Source organism: Fragaria vesca, linkage group LG1, assembly GCF_000184155.1.
Source record: "Fragaria vesca subsp. vesca linkage group LG1, FraVesHawaii_1.0, whole genome shotgun sequence".
Taxonomy (NCBI): Eukaryota; Viridiplantae; Streptophyta; class Magnoliopsida; order Rosales; family Rosaceae; genus Fragaria; species Fragaria vesca.
In genome coordinates this window covers 8452133-8466045 of record NC_020491.1, presented here as the reverse complement: position 1 = coordinate 8466045, position 13913 = coordinate 8452133, and the positions used below count along the sequence as shown (strand labels likewise).

At 36.5% G+C, this 13913-nt stretch overlaps 2 protein-coding genes across 2 annotated transcripts in view; both read left to right on the top strand.

Moving 5' to 3' along the window:
- Positions 1–9247, top strand: part of LOC101297194 (lysosomal alpha-mannosidase-like) — a 9498-nt gene extending 251 nt beyond the window's left edge. Inside the window, exons 2-30 of the mRNA XM_004289036.1 lie at positions 2183–2337; positions 2413–2496; positions 2583–2671; positions 2770–2944; positions 3230–3349; positions 3448–3531; positions 3619–3690; positions 3814–3927; positions 4076–4176; positions 4251–4344; positions 4625–4792; positions 4902–4991; positions 5133–5198; positions 5282–5338; positions 5441–5657; positions 5744–5880; positions 6215–6271; positions 6376–6435; positions 6848–6919; positions 7224–7271; positions 7439–7558; positions 7749–7814; positions 7926–8038; positions 8136–8223; positions 8351–8461; positions 8535–8630; positions 8702–8749; positions 8854–8922; positions 9002–9247. Of these exons, the coding sequence (XP_004289084.1) occupies positions 2183–2337; positions 2413–2496; positions 2583–2671; positions 2770–2944; positions 3230–3349; positions 3448–3531; positions 3619–3690; positions 3814–3927; positions 4076–4176; positions 4251–4344; positions 4625–4792; positions 4902–4991; positions 5133–5198; positions 5282–5338; positions 5441–5657; positions 5744–5880; positions 6215–6271; positions 6376–6435; positions 6848–6919; positions 7224–7271; positions 7439–7558; positions 7749–7814; positions 7926–8038; positions 8136–8223; positions 8351–8461; positions 8535–8630; positions 8702–8749; positions 8854–8922; positions 9002–9190 (2960 nt within the window). The 3' untranslated portion in view covers positions 9191–9247. The remainder of the gene's footprint in view (positions 1–2182; positions 2338–2412; positions 2497–2582; positions 2672–2769; positions 2945–3229; positions 3350–3447; positions 3532–3618; positions 3691–3813; positions 3928–4075; positions 4177–4250; positions 4345–4624; positions 4793–4901; positions 4992–5132; positions 5199–5281; positions 5339–5440; positions 5658–5743; positions 5881–6214; positions 6272–6375; positions 6436–6847; positions 6920–7223; positions 7272–7438; positions 7559–7748; positions 7815–7925; positions 8039–8135; positions 8224–8350; positions 8462–8534; positions 8631–8701; positions 8750–8853; positions 8923–9001) is intronic.
- Positions 9248–9577: 330 nt separating this feature from the next.
- LOC101296228 (probable pectinesterase 48-like) lies at positions 9578–11029 on the top strand. Its single transcript, XM_004287752.1, has 4 exons — positions 9578–10127; positions 10219–10425; positions 10511–10749; positions 10852–11029. Exons 1-4 carry the CDS (start codon positions 9627–9629, stop codon positions 11015–11017), a joined length of 1113 nt encoding a protein of 370 aa, XP_004287800.1. The 5' UTR covers positions 9578–9626; the 3' UTR covers positions 11018–11029.
- Positions 11030–13913: the final 2884 nt, after the last annotated feature.

Here is a 13913-nt window from a genome sequence, read left to right as displayed (position 1 = left end):
GGACGGAGAGAGAGAGAGAGAGAGGAAGGAAGAGAGAGATCCGAAAGAGAGGACATGAGAAAGAGATAAGGGAGGGGTAATTTTGTCAGAAAAAAATCACAAAAAGTTAAAAGTTTTGTTAATGGGAATAGATCCTAAGAGTGTGTTGGGTTGATGGGCATTTTATTAAAAATTTTATTTTGTTAGTGAGAATAATTTCTCTGAAATTAGGGCTGATAGGAATTTTCCCTAAGTTATAATTCCAAAGAAATTGAGGAAGAAACTATATATGTTGCACGGACACGGACACGGTGACTCGGTAAAATTTAAAATTGAGTTTTCGACACGGCTTGGACACAGCAAATAAATAATATATTTATGTATTTTTAATACATACAATATACTAAAATATTAAATAAGTTCATTAAATTACCAAAATCATGTTCTAAATTCAATATTTTTTCTTCTTTTTTTGTCTAAATTCAATCCATTGCATAAGCAATTAAGCATATTAAAATAACATTAAAGAGAATAAAATGCAAGTCATTAAAGAGAATCAAATTGGCAATTCCGATGTAGGTTGAAAAAAAAAAAGGCATCAACTTAGTAACACAACAGCCCTTTAACACCTAATAAATAAGAAAATTTCAATAATTCAATAATCCATCTAAACCTCTCTTCAAAAAAATTAAAATTAAAAAATAAAATAAAAATTGATGATGTGGCGTGTCGGTCAACGTGTCAGGACTTGTCGAAAACGTCCACATTTTCTGACACGTAGCGTGTCGGACACGTGTCGGAGCCGTGTCGCCGTGTCGGGTGTGTCGGACACTCCGACACTCCAGGAGTGTGAAGTGTCCGTGCAACATAGGGAAAAAACCACACAATAAGCATGCCTGCAAATTTGTTGGTACATCAGCAACGAACGAAATAAGGAGAAGGTGAAGTGACGAGGAATCTCTTATGTTGTGAGCACATGTTGCGATTACCAAAGTAGCACTACAGGTTCTTCATTTTGGCACATATGTGCTCCCTCAATCTTATAATTAACTAATCATATCTGTAACATGTTTTCTACCTTAATCAACTGTCCTAATCTGTCATTACTTGGCTATTATATTCCTAACCTTGATCCAAGTATTATCTTAACAGATAGGGATCTGCAACTGGACCAAGCATTTTTCTTAGAAAAATCGAAAACTAGTGCTTCTCCTTTTGCTAATAGAGAATTGCAGAGTCGTGGTTTTTGTTATGGCCATTCGAACACTTCATCATGTCACAGTACTTATGGTATGGACCTTTGAGTCATCACTTGATCATCTCTTATCCTTGGTGACGTTACTGCTAGTCTTGAGTATGGTTGCAGCTACCTAACCGGAGCTCACTAACTCTGCGCTGCGAATCTAGCTGAAGTCAGTTGCCATGCAAATTGATTGCAATTACAAAGACATTATTGATTCTCCAATCTAGTTCACTGTCATAGACACTTTTAAATCTTTTTCGGATCAACTAGACATATGCATCACTATAACAATGTTTGTTTGTGTATGTTCCAACCCTACTTGATAATAGGTAGAGTAATTCGAGATCAAGCTATCTTGGTCTAGCTAGGTGTACCTCATATGTTCCAACCCTACCTGATATTTTTCTTTTAAGATGAGAAATGAATAATTCATTGATCAAAAGGATTGTCAAAAAAATAAACGTAGTTAGCGTTTTCCTTTGGTCTATGAAACAAACAGCCAAACAGGTATACTAGAATTTTTCAACAGGTATTATGTAAATCATGGAGAAAACGTTGTCGTTCTTGGACCGTAGCGTTTGGAATCACCCGCCTCGTAGAATTAAAAAAACGGCTCCGAGTCCCTCACTCCGCCATTAAAAAAGTTTCATGATTTCCTATAGAGAGAGACCTCATCAAAGTGAGACTTTTAACCGTTCGACACTTTGACGCAAGCACCACACAATGGAGCCCCATATGGTGGCTTGTACGGACGTTCCCTTCTCTCTCTATAAAGCTGACCCGGCCAGTGGAGAAACCGAGGTCACCCTTTTGTCCTCGTTTGCCCATCACAGCTGTGCTTACAAGTCTTCCCCCTTAAACTCGGAGGTTTGCTTCAGTTTTTGGTCGTTTAGTGTGCGGAAATGCTGAAGCTCGCGGTTTTTTTCGAGTGTGTGATTGGTTTGATCTGGTTTTTGGGAGTGGTGAGTGTTGATGGAGTTTATGTGAAGTACCAGACCGGGAGTGGTGTTGTGGAAGGGAAGCTGAATGTTCATTTGGTTGCGCATTCCCATGATGACGTTGGTTGGTTGAAGACTGTTGATCAGTACTATGTTGGATCAAATAACAGCATTCAGGTCTTTCATTCTTGATCGAGTTTCTAACGTTAATGTAATTGAATTAGTAATGAAAGTTGTTGATGATTTTGGTAGGGTGCTTGTGTTGAGAACACGTTGGATTCTGTTGTGGAATCGTTGGTTCGTGATCCGAATAGGAAGTTTGTGTTTGCTGAGATGGTAAGATACTAATTAGCATTGCAATTTGTTAGAGTTTGCCAAGTTTTTCCGTTTTGTTGAACTGAATATTTTGGTATGACTTTTAGGCATTTTTCCAAAGATGGTGGTTGACACAAAGTGTGGAGGTTCAAGAACGAGTGTGGAAACTAGTAGATGCTGGCCAGTTGGAGTTTGTGTATGTTCCTAGCATTCAACTGGTGTTTTCGACATGTATAGTCGTGTTTGCATTTTCAGCTTGTGATCTAATATAAGCAATTTATGTGTATGATGTAGAAATGGAGGTTGGTGCATGCATGATGAGGCAGCAGTCCATTATATAGATATGATTGATCAAACAACTCTAGGCCACCTTGCTATAAAGCAGCAGTTCAACAAGACACCTCGAGCCGGGTGGCAAATTGATCCTTTCGGACATTCTGCTGTGCAAGGTTACTTACTTGGAGCTGAGGTACATGATTTTCAAAATTCAGTCAGCAATGATTCATCTTTTGCATACATTGTCTTAAATTTTGTGAATCATACATGCTTGTCTTAATTTACTTTACTTTAGACTTTTACAGTAGTAACTGCAAAGTTTAACTAGAATCTTCTTTCTGCATATATCTTTTCATATAAGATTCTGATCTCCAAGTCATAACCATCATGAATGACTAGTTATTACTTAATTTGTTTGTTGTATTGTATAATTTGCCTAAAAGATTGAGATTGTTTGTTTCTTACAATTTGCTTGCAGCTTGGATTCGATTCTGTACATTTTGCAAGGATTGATTATCAGGACAGAGCACAGCGAAAGGGAGATAAATCTCTTGAAGTTATATGGCATGGATCCAAAACTTTTGGTTCTTCATCTCAGGTTTGGAACAGAACTCCTGTTATCTTACCTATTTTGTTGTTCTTTATCCAAGGCTACATTTGAGGGATTACTACACACATGTCTGGGATATTTTGCAGATTTTTGCCAATGCCTTTCCTCGTCACTATAGTCCTCCAGAGGGTTTCCATTTTGAAGTTTTTGATGACTTTGTCCCTGTGCAGGTTTGCGTTTCAAAAAAGTAACTTTCCATCAAAGAGATGTTCCTGCTGATTTACTATTGTCCTGATCTGTTAAATGCTAAATTGCAGGATAATCCTCTTATTTTTGACTACAATGTTGAACAGCGCGTAAATGATTTTATTACTGCTGCAATTACCCAAGTAAACTCTTTGCTGCTTGATTTTTCATTTCTAGTTTTATGTTTTTGCTCGGAGTTATGAGTTTCATAAAGCTCCTTCCAATTTATGGTCAGGGCTGAATTCTTGAATGATCTCTATATACAGGCAAATGTAACTCGAACAAATCACATGATGTGGACAATGGGAGATGATTTCCAATACCAATATGCTGAATCTTGGTTCAAACAAATGGACAAGTTAATTCATTATGTTAATAAGGTGGAGTTTATCATCTAGATCATCGTAATATTTGTGGCCTTATTAAGATAATCAAAGATGATATCTTTGCGTAACATGAGCTGTTATTAGATAGCTAGCTTTGGGAAATTTTTAGGCTGATACATGACTTGTTGAGTTGATTTTTCAGGATGGCCGAGTTAATGCCTTATATTCTACACCATCTCTCTACACCGATGCTAAAAATGCAGCAAATCAGTCATGGCCATTGAAAACTGAGGATTATTTTCCGTGAGTATCAGTCTCTTCTTAGCCTCTTCTATTGAACAACATTTGCTGAGTTATTCATTCTTTGTCAACGACAGGTATGCAGATCAAATAAATGCTTATTGGACCGGTTATTTTACTAGTCGCCCAGGATTGAAACGATATATTCGATCACTGAGTGGATATTATTTGGTATGGCAACATCATTCTGTCATATAGTAATCATTCAGAGCCAAGATAAAGTAGATTCAAATTCTTCTCCCTCATATCTGTAATGCATGCCATTAATTTTAAGTGCAACGTTCTTTCACATTGTAGTTACCATTTGACATGGAAATATCTTTTAGGATACCGTTTTCATCTTTTTGGCATTTTTTCACCAATGCATTAAGAGGGATCCACTCTTTGTATCATCTGCCAAGTGTTGTATTGGTATTCAATGGTAACTGTACTTTTCTATTTGCGTACAAAGGCAGCAAGAGAACTAGAATTTCTGGTTGGAAAGAGAGCAAATGGTTCCAATACCTTTTCACTTGGAGATGCTTTAGGAATTGCACAGCACCATGATGCTGCCACTGGCACTGCTAAGCAACATACAACAAATGACTATGTAAAGCGCCTGTCAATTGGTGTCTCTGAGGTTGCCAAGTACTATCTCTCTAAATTTGTTCATTCTGATTTTGCCTTTGCATGTCTCTGGCATTGTTATTCTCCTTGTAGGCAGTATATAACATAATGGCTTTTTCTAGGCAGAAGCTGTTGTCAGTTCTGCTCTGTTGTGCCTAACTACAAATAAATCTGGAGATCAATGTAAAGACCCTGCAGTTACTTTTAGCCAGGTGACACTTCACTGTGGTTATAGCACATTGAACCAATCGATGCCAAATTTCTAGATATACTAACAATATCTAAAAGTTTAAATCTTTTAATCTGGTCACTTCTAGTCCATGATTGTCCATCCTCTTTTGTTTCTTAAACAGTGTCGATTACTAAATATCAGTTTCTGCCCTCCAACTGAGGAGGATATTCCAGCAGGGAAGAGCTTGGTACTCTCTATTTCTCTCTAGATGGATAATAGACTTGGTTTTTTTTTTTCTTTTCGTTCATTCTATCTAGATGTTACTTTCAGGTTGTTGTGGCATATAATCCTCTTGGATGGAATCGCACTGAGATTGTTAGGATACCTGTGAGTATGGTTTTTTATTAAGCATATGCTATCATTGTACCTTTCCTGAATTTTCATTTTGGTTTCCTTTCCAAATGGTTTGAGAGTGAAAATTTCAATCAGGTTAATGATGCTAATCTTGTTGTTCAAGATTCCTCCGGAAACACCCTCGAGACACAATATGCAAGTGTGGATAATGTTACAAGCAATCTAAGAACTTTTTATACAGAAGCCTACTTGGGAAAGTCATCAAAAGAAATTCCCAAGTACTGGCTAATCTTTCAAGCCTCTGTGCCTCCTCTTGGTTGGGACACATACTTCATCTCAAGAGGAGCTACAGGTAGATGTGCATGCATTCCTATTTTTCTCTTCTTCCAGGCCTTGGCAATTCTCAAGATGTCATTTGAATTTCAAACTTTTTGCTAGGGAAAAGAAGAGTTGGACTTCTCGCTGTGAAGGACAGTTCACAGAATGAGACCATTGACATTGGACCAGGAGATCTGAAGATGTCCTTTTCTTCTGCTTCTGGACAGCTCAAGCGGATGTATAACTCTAAAACAGGAGTAAGTTTTTTCACAGTTCTCAAACAGTAAATAGCCTTGCACAATCATTCTTATTCCTCATACAGATATACTTGTAGGTCTGCTAGTCTGCTACTCTGCTTTACATACTGTATTACTGTCAATGCTCCAGAAGCTCATTTTTCTTGTCATTTTCCTTTTTCTGCTGTGTACTGCAAATGGCCTTTCTCCTACACAAGTTTCATAGTTTGGACAATATTAACTGACCGTAGGCTTATATATAAACTGCACAAAAGATGGGTGGATTAATTTGCTTGTTTTCGAAAGGATGTAGTGGAAGTTTACAAAACTTAATTTAATCATCATATATTGCCAGGTTGATGTACCAATACAGCAGAGCTACCTCTGGTATGGTTCAAGCACCGCTGCGCAGGTTTCAACCTATATGTGCTAGAATTTTGATACTTAATGATGCAACTCAAGTCAATTGGAGTGCTTCCCGAACTAATAAATGCAATTTTATGATGACTGAAGCAGGCTTCAGGTGCATATATATTTCGGCCTAATGGTGCCCCTCCAACTATTGTCTCAAGATCTGTAAGTCTTCTATTATCATGTACTTCGTAAGCTTTACATAACTTGGAATTTGAATATGCAAGACAAGAATTAAGAGATAATATTACTGTTCAGTTCTTGTTATCTTTCTTTTTGTTTTTATTTTATATTTAATTTTTATTTATCCTGAATCTTCTAGTTTGTTCTTCACCATATTGCAGCATATTAAAGTTTCCTAATTTCGAACAAAATCTGTTTGGATGTGATTTCTGTTGTTTCAGCATGCCTTAGCCTTCTTATGTTTCTAAGACCTGATGACCTATTTACCGACATCAGTTTAAAAATATCAAGCTAATACACAATAATAAGAAAACATAGCTCTTCTATATATAAGTATTGGATCAGTTTTCACTATAAAATATTAAAATTATAGCTTATTTTATTGGTTTTACAGGTACCTTTCAAGGTCTTTCGTGGACCATTATTCGATGAGATTCACCAAGAGTTCAGTTCATGGATCTATCAGGTTTGGCATATTGTCAAATAACTTCCTGGGGTGGAACTGTTTTTGATCTTTGAGATCCTTTAAACTACTAATATATATTTTTTATGTGAGATTCCGCATCCATCAACAAGCTAGATACTGTACATATTTTGGTAATAACGATGCAGAAGTGAAACTGATGTTCACTTTAAAGTTCATGAATTGAGGATATAAAGCAACTAAGCATGTGCTGCACCACCATTGTAGATATATGTTAGATTCACCACATTGATTTATGTTGTTACCAACCACATTTTACTGAATGAAAGCTTTGCATTGCTATTAGGTCACTAGAGTTTACAGAGATAAAGAGCATGCTGAAGTTGAATATACTGTAAGTGATATACCTCTCATTCATTATCTGACGAACAATTATCTTTCCTTTAGATAATCTAACTGTGCATAAATCATAAGAATGGTAAATGCTCAACTTACTGAACTAAGCAAAATTTAATCTTCCTAGGCTTAATTCTTGAGCTCTGACATGATTTTATTTTGAAGATTGGTCCAATTCCTACTGACGATGGTCTTGGTAAAGAGGTTATCACACGAATGACAGCAAACATGCAGACAAACAAGGTGTTTTATACCGATTCCAATGGGAGGGACTTCATTGAAAGGGTAGCTCCACTAACGAGTTTCTCATACAGTATACACAAGTATTCCACAGGAAATTATAGATGTTTAATGATTTTGGTTAACTGCTGTTCAGAAAACTTGATCGTTAGGATTTGGGCCAACAACAACAATTTAGTATATCATTTATGTCTTCTTGACTCCTAAATTTATTGCATCAATCATGGTTTTGCAGGTACGAGATTATAGGGCAGACTGGAACCTTTCAGTTAATCAACCTGTTGCCGGAAACTACTATCCAGTAATTTTCTTAACACTCACAAACACACATACACTAGAACTAGCTAAGAATGGAGTGTTGTTCTGACCTATTCTAGTTTTTCTTTTAATGCTAGTCATCTTCCTTTTTCAGCTAAACCTTGGGATCTTTACTTCTGATAACAAATCTGAGTTCTCAGTCTTGGTTGATCGTGCCACTGGAGGATCCAGCATTCAAGATGGACAAGTAGAGATGATGCTACATAGGTTCGATTTTGACTCACTGTTTATCGATCAGCATTTCTGATCGAGTAATTCCTTTAATCCAATCTAAAGATTCTTCTTGTCTTGTTATAAACTCAAGGCGTCTACTGGTCGATGATCGTAGAGGGGTGGGTGAAGCCCTTGATGAAACAGTTTGCATCAGCAATAATACATGTCAAGGACTAACGGTATAATGTTACAGAACAACAGCCTTGGAATTGTCTCTTTCTATCATAAGCATTGCGTAGATTGTTTTTTTATTTTTCCATAGATACATAATGTTTTCTCATTATCCTGTTTTGTAAACTTTTTCAGGTTCGAGGAAACTACTATATGAGCATAAACCAGTACGGGGATGGTGCTCAATGGCGTCGCACAACTGGACAAGAAGTTTACTCGCCACTTCTTCTAGCTTTCACGCATGAGGTATGACTTGATCATGATTGAAGATGGCCCAAGCATCATCACATTTGTTCTTATAATATAATTGCCTGTTCAGAATATGGAGAACTGGAATGCATCTCATGTGACAAAAGGGTCTGTCATGGATTCAAGTTACAGCTTGCCCCACAATGTTGCTTTGATTACTCTTCAGGTGACTGTAAACCGCTGTAGAATATATCGAGGTGCTTAAAGTTCTGTCTCTCACACACCTTACTTTTACAGGAGTTGGATGGTGGAAGTGCACTTCTTCGTCTAGCACATCTATATGAGGTAATCGAAATGAACCAACTAATAACGTGCCGTGATCTCAACTGTTAACACAGCTATTGTTTCCTACTTTGCATTCATTCCTTTCATGTTGTTGCTTTGGTTAGGCTGGTGAAGCTCCTCAATATTCAACATTGGCCAAAGTTGAACTGAAGAAGATGCTAACAGGAAAAACGGTATGTACTTCATGAAGATAATAACACCGAGTGGTCATCCTGTTGGTGATTATTGATTATGCACTGTTGGTGCTTGCAGATAAAGGAGTTGAAAGAAATGAGCTTGTCAGCAAACCAAGAGAAGTCAGGGATGAAGAAGATGAAATGGCATGTCGAGGGTTCGACAGGAGAAGAACCTACACCAGTAAGAGGCGGCCCTGTCGATAGTTCAACTCTTGTTGTTGAGCTTGGACCCATGGAGATACGTACTTTCTTATTGAAATTCTAGTTGGTCTTTTGTTGTTACATTTCAACATCATAAAGCACCAATGGTTCCATTAAGATTGTCATATATTGAGGCCAATATATACCGAGTTGATCAGGTGTAGCTTTATTCTGCATGCAAATGAACCCCACACACAAAAGAGACAGTTGCATAATTGAAGGGAATATATTTTTCAACTTAGCTATGTGAGGCAAAAAAAAACCTGCATTATCAATTTAAATGACATTAGAGGATCCAGCATTCTAGTCGGATAAGTAGAGACGAAGCCGGTGAGACCAATGTTTGAGAAACTGAGAAAGACACAAGTGTCCGAGAAGTTCTCCAAGCCTCACTTATTTTTGGTTTTCCTTAGACTATAAAAGCAATGCCCTCTGCATTCATAATCTGATCACAACACACAAAAACACCAAAAACTATAAATAAGTAAATAAAAAAAAGCATGGCCGGAATAGAGAAACGGATGAGCATCCATGCAGCTCTGATGATGATCACGACGGTTCTCCTTGCTGCTACTGTTTCAATGGCAGATGATCCCGTCATACCTTCCGACAAATCAGCAGTGGACAAGTGGTTCCAGGACAATGTGAAGCCATTGGCAGACCGGAAGTCCTCGCTTGACCCTGACCTTGTCAAGGCGGAGGACGGTGATCCCAAAATTGTGAAGGTCATGGCAAATGGGGGAGACTTCAAGAAAATCTCAGAGGCCATTGATAGCATTCCAGCCAGTAACACTAAACGTGTGATTATATACGTTGGAGGGGGTGTCTACAATGAGAAAATTACAATTCCGAAAAACAAGCCATTTGTCACATTAATGGGGGATTCAAAAAACATGCCGAATCTTACCTTTAACGGTGATTCTGCCAAATATGGGACATTGTATAGTGCTACACTGTCGGTGGAATCTGACTACTTCGTCGGAGTGAATTTAAATATCATAGTACGTAATTTTGTTCTTATGATCTTTATATTGTGTTTATGTTCAAAATTACGCCTCTAGCTTTGGTTACGAAGTATCGTTGTTCTTATAGAATTCCTCGCCGAGGCCGGATGGGAAAAAAGAGGGAGCACAAGCACTTGCCTTGAAGTTGTCTGGGAACAAGGCTGCATTGTACAATTGCCAAATGTTTGGATTTCAGGACACCCTTTGTGATGATCAAGGCAATCATTTCATCAAGGACTCCTACGTTGAAGGAACTGTAGATTTCATCTTCGGAAGTGGAAAATCTCTCTATTTGGTACTCAATTAAACCTGTATCATCATCGTCGTCGTCGTCTATTTACTTGTTAAGAAATCTGATACATTTTTCTTTTGTACCACAGAACACACACATAAATGTGTTAGGAGACAGCGGAATGACGGTGATAACAGCAAATGCAAGAGAAGGTGATGAAGACAAGGGATACTCATTTGTCCACTGCAGCATAACCGGCACCGGCAGTGGCACATTTTTGGGCAGGGCTTGGAGGGCTGCTCCCAAGGTGACCTTTGCCTACACCGAAATGGGAGAAGTTGTCAAGCCAGAAGGATGGACCGACAATAACCACCCCGAATATGACAAGTAACTAAGTTTACGCTAGCAAATTCTCGTGTTATATTTCATTTTTCGGGTACGATTTTGCATTGTTCTTCATGTTTATAACATGATGGTAAAAATATGCAGGTCTGTTAGTTTTGGAGAGTACAAGAACACTGGTCCAGGTTCAAGCATGAGTAAGAGAGTAAGCTTCACGAAAGAGCTGAGCGATGCAGATGCCAAACCTTTCATCAGCCTAGGCTTTATTGACGGTTCCAAATGGTTGCTTCCTCCTCCAACTCCAAAGGTCTAAATTAGTTTTTGGGACAAAGGTCTAAATTAGTTGGTGTCATCACCCACAACTACTGTATATATGATTTGAAATAGGGAAAATTATTAGGCGATACTAAAGAATAATTACTCTTGAAATAGTTGCTTGATGCAACATCCAATAACAAATGTATAAATTAAGCAAAAGCATATATTTCAAATCAAATACTTTCTTCTTATGTTGATGATATAGATATTTACATGTTTAGGGATCAACCGTTCAAATCAGTTTTGATTAAGCTGTTTTATTTTTTCTTTTGATAAAATCTAAAACTCAGATAAATCAACTAGCTTATTGGTGAGTGGAACTTGTGACCTCACTCTTTACAAATGAGCGATTTATGTCATTAGACCAAATAATTAATACTAGATAGACAACTTTTTTTTTAATTGATTAAACAAAAAATAATTTAAACTTTATTAGATCAATAACCAATGGGCTGATCAAGATCCTCTCCTTAATTTATTCACTTTTGAGAGCAACTCCAATAGTTTTCATACTCTTGTTTTTTTCAATTTTAGATTAAAATTTGGTTGTTTTGGTGCAACGTGCTGCTTAAAATTGAGAAAACGAATAAGGGGAAGGCCAGAGGATGGACAATAAAACTATTGCAAATACACCCATGCTCCTAGGATGTTTTGTGATTTCATTCACATCATGTGAGAGTGAAAATAGTGATATATGGTTGGATCTCTACTATTAATATAGATGTTTATAGTATATAATGGAAAATTCTATGGTGAGTTGATGCATAGCATGCATCAATTTTTTTAAATATTTTTGACCATGCATTAGATATAATAAAACTTTAAATATATCTAACAGCTTAAATTATTTAATATTGGTTACTTGTTTACCAGGTAGCATGTAATTTCATAATTTATATATAAAAAATATAAGTAAAAACAAAAGCAAAATTTAAGGGCCTGTTCGGTAAGCAATTTACAAAATAGTTTTTCCTAAAACGAAAATAATAGATCAAACTTTGTGTTTTTATAATCTAAATCCGCGGTCGTTATACTTTTTCAAGAAAACTGTTTTACAAGAATCCCAATTGATAAAAATTAGACTTCGGCTTTATCTCCTCGACTAACACATGTGAACATTTCTTCCACGTCTCTCTCTGAAGCAGCTCCAGGTGTATTCAAAGTTTCTATCCAAGCCAATGCATTTATGCAGAAAGAACAATCTAAAACTAAATTTGGATTCTCTATATAGATTGTCCAAAGTTGATGTTGTCTTTCTCTCTTATAAACTTAAATCCACTTCTAGTTTATTCAAAAGATGATTGTTCAGTCACTGTTTCTCTACAACCATCAATTCGATCCACAACTTGTATAGAGCAGAAGAGCAAAAACTCAATGACTGAGATCGACTTGCACTCGTCCTTTTTTCTTCTTCTCTTCTTGTTTGCATTATACTGAATTTCACAAATTTATGTGGGGAAAAGGAGATTGAGCTGTAAATGTTTCCAGGAGCAAAGATTTGTGGTTTGAGAAAGAAAGTCTCAAAACTGGGTAGAGATCTAGACGATGAGCACAAGTTAGTTCAAGGGAATGATAACTTTCCTTTATGGTTCGATCCGTTCTCTGGAAACAATGAAAACATGCGAAAGCCGTTTTCGATTTTTACACGGAAGCTCCAAATCGTATCCTAAAATTTGTTTCTCGTGTTTTCAGGATTTTAGACGCCGAGCGCGTATTAAATCAATTTTTGTTTTCATAATACTAAGAACTGGATTGGACTTGATTCAAAAATTGATGAAAGGTGAGTACTCCTCATATGATAAGCCTATGCATTCTAAAGATGCATAGACAGCAACTCATGCAAGATGTATAAATCGTCTGCAAACTCATATAGACCTGTTTCCTGATCTCCACTCCTCTTATACTTCAAAATAATAGCAGAAATATCATTTTCACAATCAACTGGCTATGAACTTCAAAAAAACGTTACTTCTATGACAGAGAGATGCATTAGGATCAGTGATACCCATTGTACTTAATAACCCCAACAAAACAGACCACCTGCAACTCTAGGCAAAATGGTTAATGATCTAATGCTCTATGAGAGACTGCTTGTCAAACAAACCAAGGTAAATCACGTCCTTTAAGAAGTTTTAAGTTATGTGACAACGCTTTTACATCGTTTATCGACAATTAAGGTGAAAATAGTAATTAATGTCAATTTCATGGTAGTTTTTTGTTTGAGAACCATTTAATTCATAAGTCGACGAATTGTTTGAAAAGTAGTAATGAAGCTTGTATTTGTAGTAATTTTTTCAATTACAAGTTTGAGAACTATTTTACCAATCTGATAACAAATTGTCGTAATAGTGGTAAAACTGATGTACATATGGTAAATAACTTGTTTGTGTAATAAAGTCATTTATCTAGTAATTAATACCTTACTTTATGTAAATTTTGTTGTGATTGAGATAATTACTTATAATACAACGTGTTTTACTATAAATTACTATAACTAAGGTATAACTGGTAAATATAGTCGTATTCTTGATATTACTTGGAATACGATCATTTTTACGAAAATAACGATAATTTTATTTCTAGTAACAACGAATATTGTAAATATTAATAATCAAGTCTAAATTATATGAAGTGATAAAGGATAAAGTGTAGAGACTAAGAGATAGCAAGAGAGTCATCATCTTATTCATTGATAGAATCTCTTTATATAAGGAATTACACAATACCAATATGGTAAGGATATGAATACATAGATCTAGTCTAACTACATATCTTATTGGCATAAGGCCAAGGCACACATAGAGAATATCCTAGAACACTCCCCCTTGTGCCGCGCGCTGATATGCCGATGATGCTGATCTGTTGCCTCGTCAAAAACCTCGTCAAGTCAT